Consider the following 17923-nt stretch of genomic DNA (forward strand, 5'->3'; position numbering starts at 1 on the left):
GTAGAAGGCCAGAAGATTGGGAATATTTTTGAAACCAGCGAAGATTAACTAAAACGAAACTGCAGGAGAAATTAGAATATGAGAGTAAACTAGTAAGAAATATAAAAAAAGACAGTAAACATTTCTGCAAAAATATAAAAAAATAGAGAGTAGCTACAATAAATGTTGGTCCCCGAGAATGCAAACAGGGGAAATTAATAGGAAATATGGAAATGGCAGAGATTCCTGATAGAAGACAAAAAAGCATTCCAAGAATAGTAGAAAATCAAGGGCAAAAGGAACTTGAAACAATCAGTATCAGCAGAGAAACTAATGGGACTAAGAACTGAAAGTGCCTTCGACCCGATGGCCTGTACCCTTAAAAGAAGTCTTAAAGGAAATGGTTGCAGAAATAGTGGATGCATGGTAGTACTCTTCTAAAATTCCCTAGATTCTCTAAAAGTCCTAGCAACTTCCTCTGCAGGAAAGGTAGCATACTGGGCATGAAAAGTGCAGAAGAGAAAGACAAGGGTCAAGAGGACGGAAGGCCATCCCTTCGATATTGATGGAGCTACTTCGATGTCAGAGAACTAGTGCTACTGGAAACTGTGACTGTCCAAACTAATGGTTGCAGAGGTTTGCACTTCGTCGTGCAAGCTCACATCTTACAGAACTGCTTGCCATGTCTTGCTACTAACCGTCGAAGTCATCGTGGCCCTCAACTTTGCCTCTGGTTCCTTTGAAGGATCAGCTGTGGGCTGTGGTGGCTTCTTGCAAACATCTGTACAACGTTACATCTTACAGGTTACTGATGCCCAATTTCCCACAACTGGATAATACATTTGATTTCAGATAGATGTGGCCCTCTTCTCTGCCTCCTGATGTCCAGGACTCTGTCATCCTATGGATGATGTTGCTCCTGATTGCCAGGGGACTCCCATTGCCAGCTGCTGCCTTCCTTGTGTTCAGGATGCTTCCCAATTGTGCCGGAAAGCCTTGTTCCAGCGATGTCAGGTCGGTGATAACCCCCTAAAATGCAGTCCCCTTCACCTTGCTCAAATCCAATGGCATCTGTGGGTTTCACCTCCATTGATGAATCAACATTGACTGAACCCGCATGGTTACCAAGGCACCCAGTGACCACCCAGTAAGATTCAACAGCAGGAAGGGTTCCATTCCCTTAATGTTCAGCTGTTCTGTGATCACAACATCCTGTATGTGTGTACTCGCTTTCCTTGAAGCTTCCAGGTTGCTGCAGCTCTTCATTCCAACTCCCAAACTACGTGGTTGGATTCTAGGAGAGGTGATATCCCTTGAAAACATGGATATTCACCCCTCCATGAGAATCCAAGTTGGGGTCATGGAGGGGGTACAACCAAAGTCATCTGCTCACAAGGACCACGATAGAGCAGGCAAGCAGGATTCGGAAGATGTGGTTCTGATGCATTTGGGCCTGCAGTACACTACTGCAAGGGTCCAGTACATAGCAATGGTTCTGCCGCACTCTCCATAACGTTACCCTCCAGCAGGATGCGCACCTTGAAGTGGTGATGTACTGGAGCAAGCAGCTTTTCAGAAGAAGTGGAAGACAAGGACATGGAAGAGGAGGAGAAGAAGATGTAGAACACAGAGGTATCCCATTTGCAGCGGGAGGTGTCTGGGCAGGTGCAGGGCTTGTGGGTCTTGCCAGGATGCCTTCAACATCATGGATCATCTGATTCAGGTACGTTTCAGCTGAACCCCTGTAACCCAGAAGGATGGCATGGTCTGGATCTCATACTCTACACCCCATGACTCACCCAACAGTTTCCCTGTCACCCTGGACTTGCACTTAACATCTAGATACTCCAGTTCAAACACTTAATGCTTTCAGCTTCATACACATCTCCAGCTGCTTCCATTTATCTTCATCTATTTAGCCAAGGTGAGAACATCACCCAAATGCTGTGCCACACAACCACTGACATTCTGCTCTTTCCCTTAAGGACAAAGTGGAATACGATGGAAGGAAGCACATCATAACCAGTGGGGGCAAGGATTGCCTATATTTCCTTAACTCTACCGAGGAGATGACTCTCAGCATTTTGCGCCTGGCAGCGATAGAGCCCATGTCATTTGGCATTGTTGAAAAATATGAGGAGGGTGGCATGTTCCTGCATTATGCCTCTTCTCAACTCATAAAACATGCTGTTCTCTGGCATGATGTGCAAGTTGCTGATGGTGTGACCATGAACCTCCTGCTTCCCACCCCAATTTGCTCCTTCTGATTTTCTGCTTTTTCACAGTCAAGAATTGCCACCTTCCCAGCCGCAGGAGCTCAAGGAGGAAGAGAAAGAGCAATAGCACAGCATTAATAAAAAGACTCCATCACTTGATCTGACACTCACGGTCACCAGTTCACATACTGGCACTGCAGATACATTGGATATTGTATAGAGTTGGGATCAGCATGTGATGAGACAGTGGGCTGGATTGGAATCAGCATGTGATGAGTCAGTGGGCTGGATTGGGATCAGCATGTGATGAGTCAGTGGTTGGATTGGGAACAGCATGTGATGAGTCAGTGGGCTGGATTGGAATCAGCATGTGATGAGTCAGTGGGCTGGATTGGGATCAGCATGTGATGAGTCAGTGGGCTGGATTGGGATCAGCATGTGATGAGTCAGTGGGCTGGATTGGGATCAGCATGTGATGAGTCAGTGGGCTGGACTGGGATCAGCATGTGATGAGTCAGTGGGCTGGACAGGGATCAGTATGTGATGAGTCAGTGGGCTGGATTGGGATCAGCATGTGATGAGTCAGTGGGCTGGATTGGGATCAGCATGTGATGAGTCAGTGGGCTGGATTGGGATCAGCATGTGATGAGTCAGTGGGCTGGATTGGGATCAGCATGTGGTGAGTCAGTGGCTGGATTGGGATCAGCATGTTATGAGTCAGTGGGCTGGATTGGGATCAGCATGTGGTGAGTCAGTGGGCTGGACTGGGATCAGCATGTGATGAGTCAGTGGGCTGGATTGGGATCAGCATGTGATGAGTCAGTGGGCTGGATTGGGATCAGCATGTGATGAGTCAGTGGGCTGGACTGGGATCAGCATGTGATGAGTCAGTGGGCTGGATTGGGATCAGCATGTGATGAGTCAGTGGGCTGGATTGGGATCAGCATGACCTGAGTCAGTGGGCTGGATTGGGATCAGCATGTGATGAGTCAGTGGGCTGGATTGGGATCAGCATGTGATGAGTCAGTGGGCTGGATTGGGATCAGCATGTGATGAGTCAGTGGGCTGGACTGGGATCAGCATGTGATGAGTCAGTGGGCTGGATTGGGATCAGCATGACATGAGTCAGTGGGCTGGATTGGGATCAGCATGTGATGAGTCAGTGGGCTGGATTGGGATCAGCATGTGGTGAGTCAGTGGCTGGATTGGGATCAGCATGTGATGAGTCAGTGGGCTGGACTGGGATCAGCATGTGATGAGTCAGTGGGCTGGATTGGGATCAGCGTGTGATGAGTCAGTGGGCTGGATTGGGATCAGCATGTGATGAGTCAGTGGGCTGGATTGGGATCAGCATGTGATGAGTCAGTGGGCTGGATTGGGATCAGCATGTGATGAGTCAGTGGCTGGATTGGGATCAGCATGTGATGAGTCAGTGGGCTGGATTGGGATCAGCATGTGATGAGTCAGTGGGCTGGATTGGGATCAGCATGTGATGAGTCAGTGGGCTGGATTGGGATCAGCATGTGATGAGTCAGTGGGCTGGACTGGGATCAGCATGTGATGAGTCAGTGGGCTGGATTGGGATCAGCATGTGATGAGTCAGTGGGCTGTATTGGGATCAGCATGTGATGAGTCAGTGGGCTGGATTGTGATCAGCATGTGATGAGTCAGTGGCTGGATTGGGATCAGCGTGTGATGAGTCAGTGGGCTGGATTGGGATCAGCATGTGATGAGTCAGTGGGCTGGATTGGGATCAGCATGTGATGAGTCAGTGGGCTGGATTGGGATCAGCATGTGATGAGTCAGTGGGCTGGATTGGGATCAGCATGTGGTGAGTCAGTGGCTGGATTGGGATCAGCATGTGATGAGTCAGTGGGCTGGACTGGGATCAGCATGTGATGAGTCAGTGGGCTGGATTGGGATCAGCATGTGATGAGTCAGTGGTTGGATTGGGAACAGCATGTGATGAGTCAGTGGGCTGGATTGGGATCAGCATGTGATGAGTCAGTGGCTGGATTGGGATCAGCATGAAATGAGTCAGTGGGCTGGATTGGGATCAGCATGTGATGAGTCAGTGGCTGGATTGGGATCAGCATGTGATGAGTCAGTGGGCTGGATTGGGATCAGCATGTGGTGAGTCAGTGGCTGGATTGGGATCAGCATGTGATGAGTCAGTGGGCTGGATTGGGATCAGCATGTGATGAGTCAGTGGGCTGGATTGGGATCAGCATGTGATGAGTCAGTGGCTGGATTGGGATCAGCATGTGATGAATCAGTGGGCTGGATTGGGATCAGCATGTGATGAGTCAGTGGCTGTATTGGGATCAGCATGTGATGAGTCAGTGGGCTGGATTGGGATCAGCATGTGATGAGTCAGTGGCTGGATTGGGATCAGCGTGTGATGAGTCAGTGGGCTGGATTGGGATCAGCATGTGATGAGTCAGTGGGCTGGATTGGGATCAGCATGTGATGAGTCAGTGGGCTGGAATGGGATCAGCATGTGATGAGTCAGTGGGCTGGATTGGGATCAGCATGTGGTGAGTCAGTGGCTGGATTGGGATCAGCATGTGATGAGTCAGTGGGCTGGACTGGGATCAGCATGTGATGAGTCAGTGGGCTGGATTGGGATCAGCATGTGATGAGTCAGTGGTTGGATTGGGAACAGCATGTGATGAGTCAGTGGGCTGGACTGGGATCAGCATGTGATGAGTCAGTGGCTGGATTGGGATCAGCATGAAATGAGTCAGTGGGCTGGATTAGGATCAGCATGTGATGAGTCAATGGGCTGGATTGGGATCAGCATGGGAAGAGACAGTGGGTTGGATTGGGATGTAGCAGGTCAGGGGAACAGGGTAGTTAATCTGTCAGCTACCTGGAGGGCCAGGTCACAGACAAGTTCTGCTGTGGAGGACTCAGATGAGGAACATGATGGGGCAGCATACATGAAAGCGCTAATGAGTATGCACAGCAAGATGCTGAATGCATTGGCTAGCCTGCCAAACAGCCTTCTGTCACTGTCAAGGAGCAAGGAAGAGTCTGGTGCCAACTTGACATAGAACTCACCCTCACCACAACCGATGAAACAGAACATTAATTTGCTAATTTCGACAGAATCCATAACATCATGTGTCTTGCATCTGACAAACTGATAATCATAAACTCGCTTAATGATCAGCATAAATATTCCAGTTCACATAAGCACTTTTCCATTTCAGCATCTCAATATTAAATTTGTTCTGGCATCATTTCATATTATACATCCTCATTATAACTTGCAATTTGGGAGGTAAACATTTATTCATTTATGGATGCAGGCGTCTCTGGTTAAAGTCAGCATTTATTGCCCATCCCTAATTGCCTTTGAGAAGGTGATGGTGAGCTGACTTACTGAATTGTTGCAATCCTTGGAGCATACGTACACCCACAGTGCTGTATGAGGGACTTTCAGGAGTTTGACCCAGCAACAGGGAAGGAAAGATGACATAGTTCCAAGTCAGGTTGATGTGTAGTTAATAGGTGGTGATATTCCCATGCGCCTGCTGCGTCTGTTCTTTTGGGTGTTACTGGTAATGGATTTGGAATATTATGTTGAAGGAAGATTGGTGAATTTCTACAGTGCATCTTGCAGATGGTACACACTGTTGTCACTCTGCACCGATAGTGGAGGGAATGAATGTTTAAGGTAATGGATGGGATGCCAATTAAGTGGGCTTCTTTGTTCCAGATGGTTTTGAGCTTCTTGGGTGCTGTTGGAGTGGCCCTCATACAGACAAGTAGAAAGTATTCCATCACACTCCTGACTTGTGCCTTGTAGATGATTCAAAGGCTTTGGGTATTCAGGTGGTGATTCATTCATTGTAGAATTCCCAGCCTCTGACTTACCCTTATAGCCCATATTATTTATGTGGCTGGTGGTGCTAAGTTTCTGGTCAAGGACAATTGACCCAATGATGTTGATGGTGAGAGATTCAGCTATTGTAATGCAGATGAATGTCAAAGGATGGCTTCTTTGTCTTCTTGAGATGGTTAACGGTTGGCATTTGCAACGTATGGGCAGCACGGTAGCATGGTGGTTAGCATAAATGCTTCACAGCTCCAGGGTCCCAGGTTCGATTCCCGGCTGGGTCACTGTCTGTGCGGAGTCTGCACGTCCTCCCCGTGTGTGCGTGGGTTTCCTCCGGGTGCTCCGGTTTCCTCCCACAGTCCAAAGATGTGCGGGTTAGGTGGATTGGCCATGCTAAATTGCCGGTAGTGTCCTAAAAAGTAAGGTTAAGGGGGGGTTGTTGGGTTACGGGTATAGGGTGGATACGTGGGTTTGAGTAGGGTGATCATGGCTCGGCACAACATCGAGGGCCGAAGGGCCTGTTCTGTGCTGTACTGTTCTACTGTATCTGCCCAAGCCTGAGTCTTGTCGAAGTTTAGCTGCATGTGGGCATGGATTACTTCATTAACTCGGGAGTTGTGAATGGAACTGAACACTGTGCAATCATCTCTGAACATTCCTACTTCTGACTTTCTGTCATTAATAAAGCTGCTGAAGATGGTTGGGCCGAGGACCCTGCCCTGAGGAACTCTTGTAGCCATCTCCTGGGGCTGAGACGATTAGCCTCAAATAACATCCAGCTCCTTTGCGGCAAGTATGATTCCATCAGTGGAGAATTTTCCCCAGATTCCCACTATTAGAATCAGGTTCCTTGATCCCACAGGCAGTCAAATGCAGGGCTTATGTTAAAGACAGTCACCTGCACCTCTGTAATTCATTTCCTTTTTCCATATTTGGACTAAGACTGTACTGCGGTCCAAGGCAGAATGGTCCTGTTGGAGCCTAAACTGAGCATCAGTGAGCAAGTAAGTGGGGAATGAGTGCTACTTGATTCCATTGTTGAGGACACTTTTCATCACTTCAACTCATCAGAATGATGAAGTGGTAATTGCCCTATAGCATGCTGTTTCCGCTGTTTAGCATTCATGTAGTCCTGGGTTTGTAATTTCATCAGGTGAGCACCCCAATTTAACTCCAAGTGTGCCCTTCTAAACTCCTCATTGAAGCAGGCTTGATGGTAATGGTGGAGGAAGGATATGACAAGCCAAGTAAAAATTAATATAAATACCAAAGGTAGAAGAGGTAGAAACCCACAACTCATTGAAAACTCATTGTACCTAGGGCTACAGGTCAAATGCTGGAAAATGGGATTAGGTAGTGTGGCTGGTTTATCGGCTGGTGCAAACACAATAGGCAGAAAGGCTTTTTTTTACGCCATATTTTTTTCTACATTTTATAAATATCTGAAAAGGGGGAGTATGCAGGGATTTGGGGAGAGGACAAGGGAGTTAAAGTACATGCATTGTCCATTAGGAGAGCCAGCACAAATATGATGGGTTGAATGGCATTCTTCTGTGCAGTAACAATTCTATGATTCTAAGCCATTAGGTTATTGATTGTGTTGGAATACAATTCTGCTGCTTCTGATGGCTCATGGTATCTCACACAAGATGATTTAAGAGGTCCTCTGTGAAGACAGAATTTTGCCTCCAAAAGGATGTCTGCTGGTCACTCCTACCAGTGCTGTAATTGATAGATGTATCTGTAATAATTAAATTAAGATGGACAAATTCATGTATGTCTTTCCTTTAAGATGGGTCTCTCACCATCTCTGCAAGCACTGTTTGGCAGCTCTATCCTTCAGCATTCAATGGTGAGGACTTGCAGGGCCACTCCTGACTGTATACCACTGTGCCTCTACATCTGGTGGATCTGACCTGCATGTAAAATAAATTATGTTGCAGGGAGTCTAGGATGGTGGCTGAAATATATGATTTGGTGAATATGATTGTCATGCTGTTGCTTGAATAATCTGAGGGATGGCTCTCTAATACTCCGATATCAATAAAGAGAACATTGCAGGATTGACTGAACCAGATATGCTTTTGTCGTGTCCCGTGTATAGATCGATGATGAATGGTCTATCTGGTTTATTCTTTGTGTTTTTTGCAGTGGTTTGATACAGCTGAGTGGCTTCCTCTGCCATTTCAGAGAACAGTTAAAAGCCAACAACATTGCTGTGGGTCTGGAGTAACATATCGGTCAGAATAGGTAACGACAGCAGTTTACCTTCCCTAAAAGGACATTAGTGAACCAAATGAGTTTTTAAGACAATCCAATAGCTTCACAGTCATTGTTATACGAAGGACATGATTACCATAAGGGCGTACCAACAACTTAGGTGGTGGGTTGGAAATTTTAAATTTCCTGATATCAGGTTTAGACGCAGGTATAAAGTCAGCACTGTGTATGTGGCATGTTAAAACATTATGTCAGCCTGTTACGGGTTCCTACTTATAATACATTTGCGTGCCATGAATGATCATTAGCATAAAAACTTTTTTAATTACGTCTTACCTTCAAGATAAAATCAGTGGTGCACAAGAATCTCATAGCACCTGGTTCACGTTTATTTAAAGATAGCAATCACTTGCCTGCTTTGTACAGTTGTGTCAGCGGTCAGCAATATTCATTTTTAAATTCTACGGCACGTGGGAGGGGAGCAAGAAAATGGCAGCTTGCATGGAGGTTTGGGACCAGCATGGGAGAGTCAGTGCTGTGGGGGTGTGGAGTGAGGTCGAGGGCATGAAGGAGTAGAAGAGTGATCTGGGTAGGGCAGAGGGTTTGCGTCGGGGACAGGGAGGGATTAAGTGAGAAATACCTGGTGTGCTGAGTGTGATGGGGAGGAATGGTGGGGGGGAGTCAGTCAAGCTGAGAAAATTAGGGGCCTAAAAGGCAGAGTCAGTACTGTTCAATCTCAGGACGTTGCTTGGCATGGTCCTTACAGGGCTTTGAGTTCATTTACAACATTTCAATTATCCCCACAGAGAGTGATCTCGGACAACGTCCTTTACAATGCATAGAAATGAGGGCCAGCTGAACCTGCAAGAGTTCTACAGAGTGGAATACAACAATGGACACGAATATGAACATTCAATAAAAGTAAACAAAAAAAGCACAACATAGTTTCTTCCACAATAAAGAAAAAGCCCCTAACTCCCCTGTAAACATCAATGCGTGCCAACACGAGGCGTGTCAATGTACTTAGCTCTCTGACTAAGCCAGTCTCAACAAATAATGATGAATAAAGTGAAACCAATATAATGTTAAATATTTAGAAGTACAATTTAATTTTGACAAACACCCGTGCCATCTTTGTGTTCTGAATTCATATGTTGATGCAATGGAGTTGGGCAGGGAAGTTGCAGCTGTGATGCAGAGCCTCCCTGTTTGACCAGGTGGCTCTTTAATACACCGTCTGTAAATGGAGCATTGTCAACCCATGGTGGGTTGCACCAATGAAAAGATTTCCCCTCTGTAAAATCAAACATGTCTTGCATGCACGTTACTGGCACTTGAATTTTCATTGTAATCGCGTGGGAAACAGAAAAAGAAGTGAAAGCGGAAATGGCACACAGTTGGTGCGTGAATGGCACATTGTTGACAACTTTCAATTCCAGATTTTATTTACTCTGTTCGTCAGGGCACACCTTAACCAAGAACCCCCCTCTGAATCATTTAATGGAAACCATGTTCATTCTATGGTAAAATGTAGAAAATAAAAAATAAAAATAGGCTTCTTTTCTTCCACATGACTGGGTTCGGTCCTCAGTGGATTAGAACTTTAATTACATGCTAAAAGGTAGTTAGAAGGCAGGTTTTCAGCAAATAACTTGATCTTGTGGTACCTTATCCTCATTTTAATTTTCTCTTATTTTCTCACTTGTTGTCCTCAAGGCTAGGGACGCAATCCATAGATGCTGACAGCTCTCTGGTGCAAAATGATCATAACCAATTTAGTAGGTGCTAGTATATTATTTTTCCATTGAAGGAATTGCAGCTGAGCCCTCCCTCTCATCTGATCTGCATGCACTTGCAGAGGTTACTGTGCAGTGGGCAGAAACTGAAACACGGGTTATTTCTTTTTCTTCTCCAGTCCAAGGTATTCTGGCCATTTCGATGCCTACTACTGCTTCAATTGAGATTATCTGGCTCAGTGTACAGCAGAGATCAAAACAATGGCTTTACAGGTCTGCATGGCTCAATGACACACCATATACTACCTAATGGACTACCAAGAAAGCCTATATTATTCTCTCTAGACATCTGTCTTTTCACTTTTGTCAGCATTGCCCAAATATTTGATTATGATATCAGAATATTGCTTTTTAACTTTTAATGAGCAGATTATACAATTTGTTAGCAACTCGATTGGCACGCATGATATTTGAGAAGAAAGTACATTTGATAATTTATGGCTGGTAATTAAGACAGTTATACTAAATTGTACCAGAGCATTTATCAAAGAAAATATTTCCAGAAATTAAGCCAATGAAGTTTTCTTCAACTCCTCATTGATTTTCAATGTTGTATAAGTGTCTTGAAATTTCTCTGTAATCTGCAGATGAATGAGATAAAAGGCCACTTTTTTCAATCCTTTTGTGGTTTCAAAGATCTCTAATTTATGAAAATTTCCCAACAATTTGATCCTGTTGTAAGGGATCTTCCAAAATTAGAATCAGTTTAATTTCTAAAATTGTGACTGTGATTCTTGACCATGATAAACTAGAAATTAAAAAAATTCCTGAGGCAAGTTGATGAATTGCAATCAGTTCTGATCCCACTTTCCTAGTGGTTGTGTGCATGACTTCCTTTGCAAACTTTTATTATGTGAACCTTCTAGTACACAACTTAATTTAAAACAAAATTATTTAAAATATGCCTGCCATTTAAACCTATTAGTCCAGATTTTGTGGGAGAAATAACCATGAGGCTCTCAGTGCTCATCATGATTAAAGAGGAAATTGGACAGAAATCTCTGGGGCAGGTTTCTCCGTCCCGCCGCACCAGATTTCTGGTTCAGCATGCCGTTGGGATTCTCCATTTCGCCGGCTGGTCAATGGGGTTTCCCATTGTGGGGCAGCCCCACACTGTCAGGAAACCCCCGGGCTGCCGGCAAAACTGAGCATCCCGACGGCGCAGAATTCAGCCCCTGGTGTCTGTGCATGCCCAGTTAAACACAAAATTCAGGAAGTTGGTAGCTGAGAGTTGAGCTGTTCAGTTTCTCCAGAAGCTTTATTATAACAGTATCATGCCAAGAGACATGGATTTCAAATACCTGCAGGGCATGAATTTTAGTACTTATTCATTGAATACCCAGTAAACATGGCAGAAATTGTTAGGGCTTGCCCATTCAAGTATAAGTGTGATAACTCTTATTGCCAAGAAGCTTCTCTGGCACTTAAAATTAATTTGTAAAGTGGAGTGCCCTTCCTTCAGATTTAATTGATTGTTGAGGATATAAAATAATAAAAATAAACAATTTTAAAATGGTTCTTTGTATCTCATCTGATCCCTCCTATTCTCATCCTTCTTTTCCTCTCTATTTCTCTTGGTGTACATGATTTGATATTGAATTAATTATTCAAACATGCATTTCCTGGTTTGGATTTTGCAAGGTTCGTATGCAATCTTTAATTGATTAGTTCAGGAGACACTTCATTGTTTGTCCTGTTCAAAAAGGTTACAGATCCCCTTGTGGCGAGCTCCACACTGTTGAGACTCTCTAACAACTGGAAAAGTCATTGCAAAATCCCACAGGTTGCGTGGCAAATGTAAGTGTGATGAATGGCTCGCACCATTTATTCACTACTGACTGCAAAATCTGATCCAATGTTTAATGTGATAGAAAACTGGTAACAGAGGTGACCAGGATCAAATCCATACCGAGCAAGACATTTTACTTGCTTACCCTTGAGATATTGAATCCAAATCTCTTGGTGGCTTTACATAATAATAATAATCTTCATTAGTGTCACAAGTAGGCTGACATTAACACTGCAATGAAGTTACTGAGACAATCCCCTAGTCGCCACACTACAGCACCTGTTTGGGTACACCGAGGGAGAATTCAGAATGTCCAATTCACCTAACAAGCAAGTTTTTCGGGACTTGCGGGAATACACCCGTGCAGACATGGGCAGAACAGAACATGCAAACACCGCACAGACATTGACCCAAGCTGGGAATCGAACCCGGGTCTCTGGAGCTGTGGAGCAACAGTGCTAACCACTGTGCTACTGAGCCACCTCATATACATGCAATAATGACTGAAATGTTACGTATATAGCTGTGGCTAATCAGAACATTATTAATTTAGCACAATGCGAATCAGAATGGTAAAATAACACAAACAATAAATGCTTTTACATTCTGTTTCTGAAAATTCTAAATTGATTTTGCTTCAAAAAAGATTATCCAGTAATTTAAATATTTATTTAAAAACAGCTGTTCTGCTCTAAATAACAGTTGACAAGGTCATTCAAATTAAGCAACTATGAATTAAGAGTAGACTGCATATGCACATTTTTAGATTAATTCTTACTATGATATTCTTCATCCTTTTAACTGATTTATAAGACAGTAAAAAATGCTAAATATTTTCTCTGAGTTTAATTTACAATTTTTCTTACTCACACTGACACAATATTTAGGCTGTATTTTCCTTCTGAGTCCTAAACCTACCCCCAGGGTTAATAGTCACATCTTGGGATTATCATGTGGACACCCCTGTAACTGGCATGAAGACATTTTCTCTGTCTAATTAAAAAGGTGAGTGGGTGCTTGAAGCTGGCGGGACAAGTTTGAAATGAGCAGCACGCTGCAATGAAGATAAGTAAGAATGAAGGTGGTTAAAAATGATAACCTTTCTCCAACTTTAAAATTTTTTAAATTACAAATAGATTCAGCAGCCAGACCACAACTGTAGGGAGGAATGCTCCTACAGGCCACCTGTACGTGGCTGGTCATGTACCAGGCAAGCAAGTAGGGAATCTGGGCTTGTGTGGAGTGCTTGACCTTCACCCCGCTGCTGTGTGACCGCCTCCTGGTACCTAAAATGGTTCTTTCCAATGCAGGAACTGGGAGGCTGACCAGCATTTTCCTTTAATTGGCCTCAATTTGTCTCTCAATGAGCCTGATTGTGGGGGGGGGGGGGGGGGGGGGGGGGGGGGGGGGGGTGGGTGGGGTGGGGGTGGGTGGGGGGTCTAACTGTGTGTGTTGAGAGGCAGAAAATACAGTCTTTTTATGTTGGTGCAGGTTGATGACAGAATTAAGTATCTAAAGTCATCCTTAATTTCCCAAGATTATATGCTGTTACAGTGATTAGTTTCAGGATGCGATCCAACGGCCTCGTCGCAGCCAACTTGGGATGCGACGAGGCAGGTAAATTTTTACAACACTCATTACGCCTCATGTGATCTAACGAGATCGAGAAAGGCATCGCAATCTGGATCCCGCTTTCAAGTGATAGTTAGTCTCACTTGAATACGTCTGCGGCGGAGTTACCCAATGTGCGAGAGCTCATGATCTTGCCTCGGAGACCCCAACTGGGCGCCGTTTAGCACTGGTTTCCACAACGTGGACCGGGCGTACCAGCACTTTGTGTGTGTGTGTGTGGGGGGGGGGGGGGGGGGTCTCCTAGGCAATTTGGGGGCCCTGGAAGGCCGGTCCATGGGCAGGGTGGTACCCTGGCACTCCCGATGTCACCTGGGCACCATGGCACTGCCACCTGGGTGTTATCCTGGTAATACCAAGGTTCCCAGATGGCACTGCCAGCTGACAGGAGCATTGTCTGGGTGCCAGGCTGACAGTGCCAAGTTGGCATCTTGTCCATGCTGGGGTTTGGACCGCGGTGTCCAGCCCTTCAGGTGGAATGCAGGGGTTGCGAGGAACCTGAAATTGGTAAATTGGGGCATTGGGTGGGGGGATCCTGAGGCCGTGGTGGGGACTCAGCGATCAGGGCGTCATTTAATAATGGTGCCCCGATCTCTTCTTGCTCTGACAAGCTGAACTCGTTAGTGCAGGAAATGAGTAAGTGCGGCCTTGGTGGGACGTTCCTCGCCGAGGCCCAAAAAGAAGCACAATCCTGTTTAAAGCGGGGTCGTTCTCGCCGCTGCAAGTGCCAGGAAATGCCTGCTAAATGCGACCAAAACGGGACTCTGTTTCTTTTTCATTAAATCATGGCCATATTATTTATCCTGATTCAACAGTAATCAGATTACAGTACTGGAAAAGTACTGTCACATATACTTATACTTAACCTGGCTGGGTTCTGATCATGTTACTTTTCAGTTTAAAACTTGGTAGCCATTGTAGCTAAGGATCATTTAGACTTTCTAACCGACTGGAAAAGAATCGCGTAACAAAAATTACATAGAATATTTCCAAGTACTGTATAGTTATTCGAAAGGAAAATACTAACAATGGTAAATACTAGCTGTTTTGATTGCTTAATTGGTTGAAGAGTCTGCACTGTGTGACACTCAGCTATGCAAACAAAATGCTTCAGATTTGATTTATGGTCCATGATTATCTCAGGTGGCAACAATTCTCCTCAAAAGCCTGGGATAGGAAGGTGAAACAAAATGTTCACATTCCTCCTCTAATTGCTAACTGAGAACTCCAGCTGGAAAGTACATATGTTCACGTGTTGGGTGAGGAAAGAATATGGCTTGGTTGTGATGCCATCTATAGTTCAATAACCGACTGACACAGATGGCGTAGCTTATAGATAGATAATAACCATTACTTGAGGCTACCGGCACCATAGAACTTTATGCAGCAGGACACAGTGGGTTGAACTTTATATGCTCCTGCCGGGCATGTTTTAGTCAGGGGGGCATGTAAAATAGTGCTGGTGCCCAGCCCTCCCACCCCTGAGCACACCCTCATAACATAACAGCCTTCCCAGATTATGTAAATAAATAATTAGGAGTCAACTGAGTTTGTTAACAAGCCAATTGAACCGATAATACACTGCACTCATATAGCTGCCAGGGGCAGGCATGATTGGGAAGGTTGTTATTAAAAAATGTTTTTAAACAGGGCAGGAAGGAAACGTGTCTACTCTCTTCAAGGGGATGCATTTTGCGCATCGGAGACAGCCCCCTAAAATTGTACCCCACCCCCTTTCCTCCTACCCGCCAGCTCTCCAAAATCTTCCCTCCGCACCACCACCCTAAGCTGGTCAAACCAGTCCTGCCCAATATCCTGCCTTACCTCAGTCTAGGATCCATTGGGCTTTCTCCTTGGGACTGGTTGCAGTCTCAGCAGCAATCTTGGCGCTGCCGAGACTGCTAGAGCTACCAGCCATTATGAATGCAGAGTATTATGGCTGCAGGGGAGGCTTGCATAGAGTTGCTGACTTCCAGCCACTTTCCTTCTGTGGAGGAGGGTGGGGTGGGGTGGGGTGGAGGAGGGTGGGGTGGGGTGGGGTGGGGTGGGGAGGCAGGGAGCAAGCAGTAAAATGCAACCCGGTGTCTCAAAATGAGTAGAGAAAAGAGAAGAAAAAGGAGTAAAACACCATTTGTAAATAAATTAACGCTATCCCTTTGTTTTCATGATCAATAGCCCAGGTTAGGAATTACTGTTTCAATCAAAGATAAACCATGACACAAACAAATCTCTGCCTTTCTTTGAAGGGTCAGTGTGCTGTTTTACCTTGCAACATTTTGGATTTGAATTGTTTGAAATATTTTACAAATTTGATTATAAATCAGTAACTAACTGCAAGTTCACATTTTTTAGTTTCGGAATTTACAGTGATTTTCAAAGAGTTTCTCAATTTCAACTTATTGAAACTTGAACTCCCTTTTATAAATTGATCTGGGAAAGAAAATGTGCAAAAAACTGACACATAGTGATTATATTTGGCAAGTTTGGACGTAACCTGTTGATGCAATAAATATGTGGATACATTGGTGCCCCATCAATCTTGGAAAATAAATGTGAATATGGAAAATTCTATGTATAGTTCCAAATACCGTAAGATTTAAAACAAATAAATAATTAACCATTAAAGAGTTTCACTTTCCCCACCTGGAAACCTTGGATTCTGGCTAAGTACTCTAGTTGTTGAGAGGGTTGTACTGCTGAACATGGAGAAGCAGGTGCTTTTCCTTTCAAGCTTATAGCTTCTGCAGTTGGGGATGTCCCATTCAACAGAAGCTCCCTTGCAATGGTTGCTGTGTTGCTGGCAGTACTGAAGAATGAACTACATCCTTGGTTTATTTCTTTAGATGTCAAATAGTTCATTGTAGGAGCTGCCTTGTTACGACTTGCTTCCATTTCTTGATAAACATCAGGGGAGAGATGCAGAATTCCCTTTTGGGCTGTAGACAAATGAAGATATTTGTTATATTGTTACAAATTTTAGTTTCAACAAAGTTTTCCTATAAACTTATTGTACTTTTGGTATTGTCTTTACAGATTTAAAAACTAGTAAATACAGAAAACACATCAGAAATAAAGCAACTACTGTAAAAATACTCTGATAACCTAAAATTCTATCATCAAAATCAACAGCCATTTAAAAAGTAAATGAATGAGAAGCTTTGTTCCTTATCCTGGTACTAAGATTGCAGTTTGAGGGCAGCACGGTGGCCTAGTGGTTAGCACAACCGCCTCACGGCGCTGAGGTCCCAGGTTCGATCCCGGCTCTGGGTCACTGTCCGTGTGGAGTTTGCACATTCTCCCCGTGTCTGCGTGGGTTTCGCCCCCACAACCCAAAAATGTGCAGAGTAGGTGGATTGGACACGCTAAATTGCCCCTTAATTGGAAAAAATAATTGGGTAATCTAAATTTAAAAAAAAAATTGCAGTTTGAACATGTGATTTACTCCAATATATCACTGTGATTTCAGTAAAGTTATGTTGTGCCTTCACATTTATGGTTAACTACACTGCCTTACTTACTGTGTCTTTCTGAAGTGCTGAAATATCATTTGATCGAGTGACAAATAAAGTCATTTGTAATACTCCCTATTCTATTTCATGTATTGTTTGTTTTATTATGTAGATGCTGACATTTTAATTTCCACACATTTAAAGATGGAGGGGACAATGTTCATCATCACCACTTGGCAGTAAAATGACAGAGCAGACCATCCATGTATCATAGAACTCACCCAATTTTCATCCTACTGATTTTAATATGGTGATCCACTCAACGAGCTTATTGCCTAAGCGGTGAAGGTGAAAACACTCCATTATTGAATTCGGTGTGAGGACTGCTAATGATTTCAAAATCATTAATTTCATGCAAGCCAGCACTCCATTTATAAAAAATCAACGTTTGTGGTTCAGCCTTATCGAAAGTTCTTGAAAACATTAGTTAAAGAGTGAATCCAGGTGCTTTATTACGCTCCCTTCCAAGTCTCTGTTGAATCTGCGCTAATGACCAGCCTCTAAAGAGATCAGTAACCTAATGCTGCAGACCAGATGAGTCACAAGGGGGTCATTTGCTCTGTGTCAGTTCAGCACATGTAGCTCACTCCATTCAACATGAGGAAAAGCATGCAGGGCCAAGTGGAAGTCTCAATAACAATCAAAGATCAGTCAGGTGCTCATCAGTGACAGCACTTAACCATAGAGTCTCCTATTAAAAATACTACATTTAGTAAGTATACCGCTGTTCTAAAGTAGTGTTGATTTTCATGGAAATAAAGCTTCACAGATAATTAAATTTGGCCAATAAATTCAGCTCCACACCTTCTGAAAACAGTGTACTGGATGAAATTAATTGAAAACAAAAGTTAGTTAATAGCATGAAGATATGATATGTGCAAAGATAAGATAAAAAGTCTGCACCATGAGTTTAGCACAAGAAACAGCTTTTTCTTTCAAAA

General features: G+C 44.1%; 1 protein-coding gene across 9 annotated transcripts in view; it reads right to left on the reverse strand.

Moving 5' to 3' along the window:
• stau2 (staufen double-stranded RNA binding protein 2) overlaps window positions 1-17923 on the reverse strand; it is a 459368-nt gene that overhangs the window by 147808 nt on the left and 293637 nt on the right. For 8 of the 9 annotated variants that reach the window (XM_038809615.1, XM_038809614.1, XM_038809617.1 and 5 more), the window contains one exon: window positions 16117-16409. In XM_038809615.1, coding sequence (XP_038665543.1) covers window positions 16117-16409 — 293 coding nt within the window. Of the gene's footprint in view, window positions 1-8715; window positions 10637-16116; window positions 16410-17923 lie in introns of those variants that run through there. The other variant, XM_038809620.1, reaches the window with a different exon arrangement.

The sequence above is a fragment of the Scyliorhinus canicula genome, chromosome 10 (genome assembly GCF_902713615.1).
Source record: "Scyliorhinus canicula chromosome 10, sScyCan1.1, whole genome shotgun sequence".
NCBI classification, from domain to species: domain Eukaryota; kingdom Metazoa; phylum Chordata; class Chondrichthyes; order Carcharhiniformes; family Scyliorhinidae; genus Scyliorhinus; species Scyliorhinus canicula.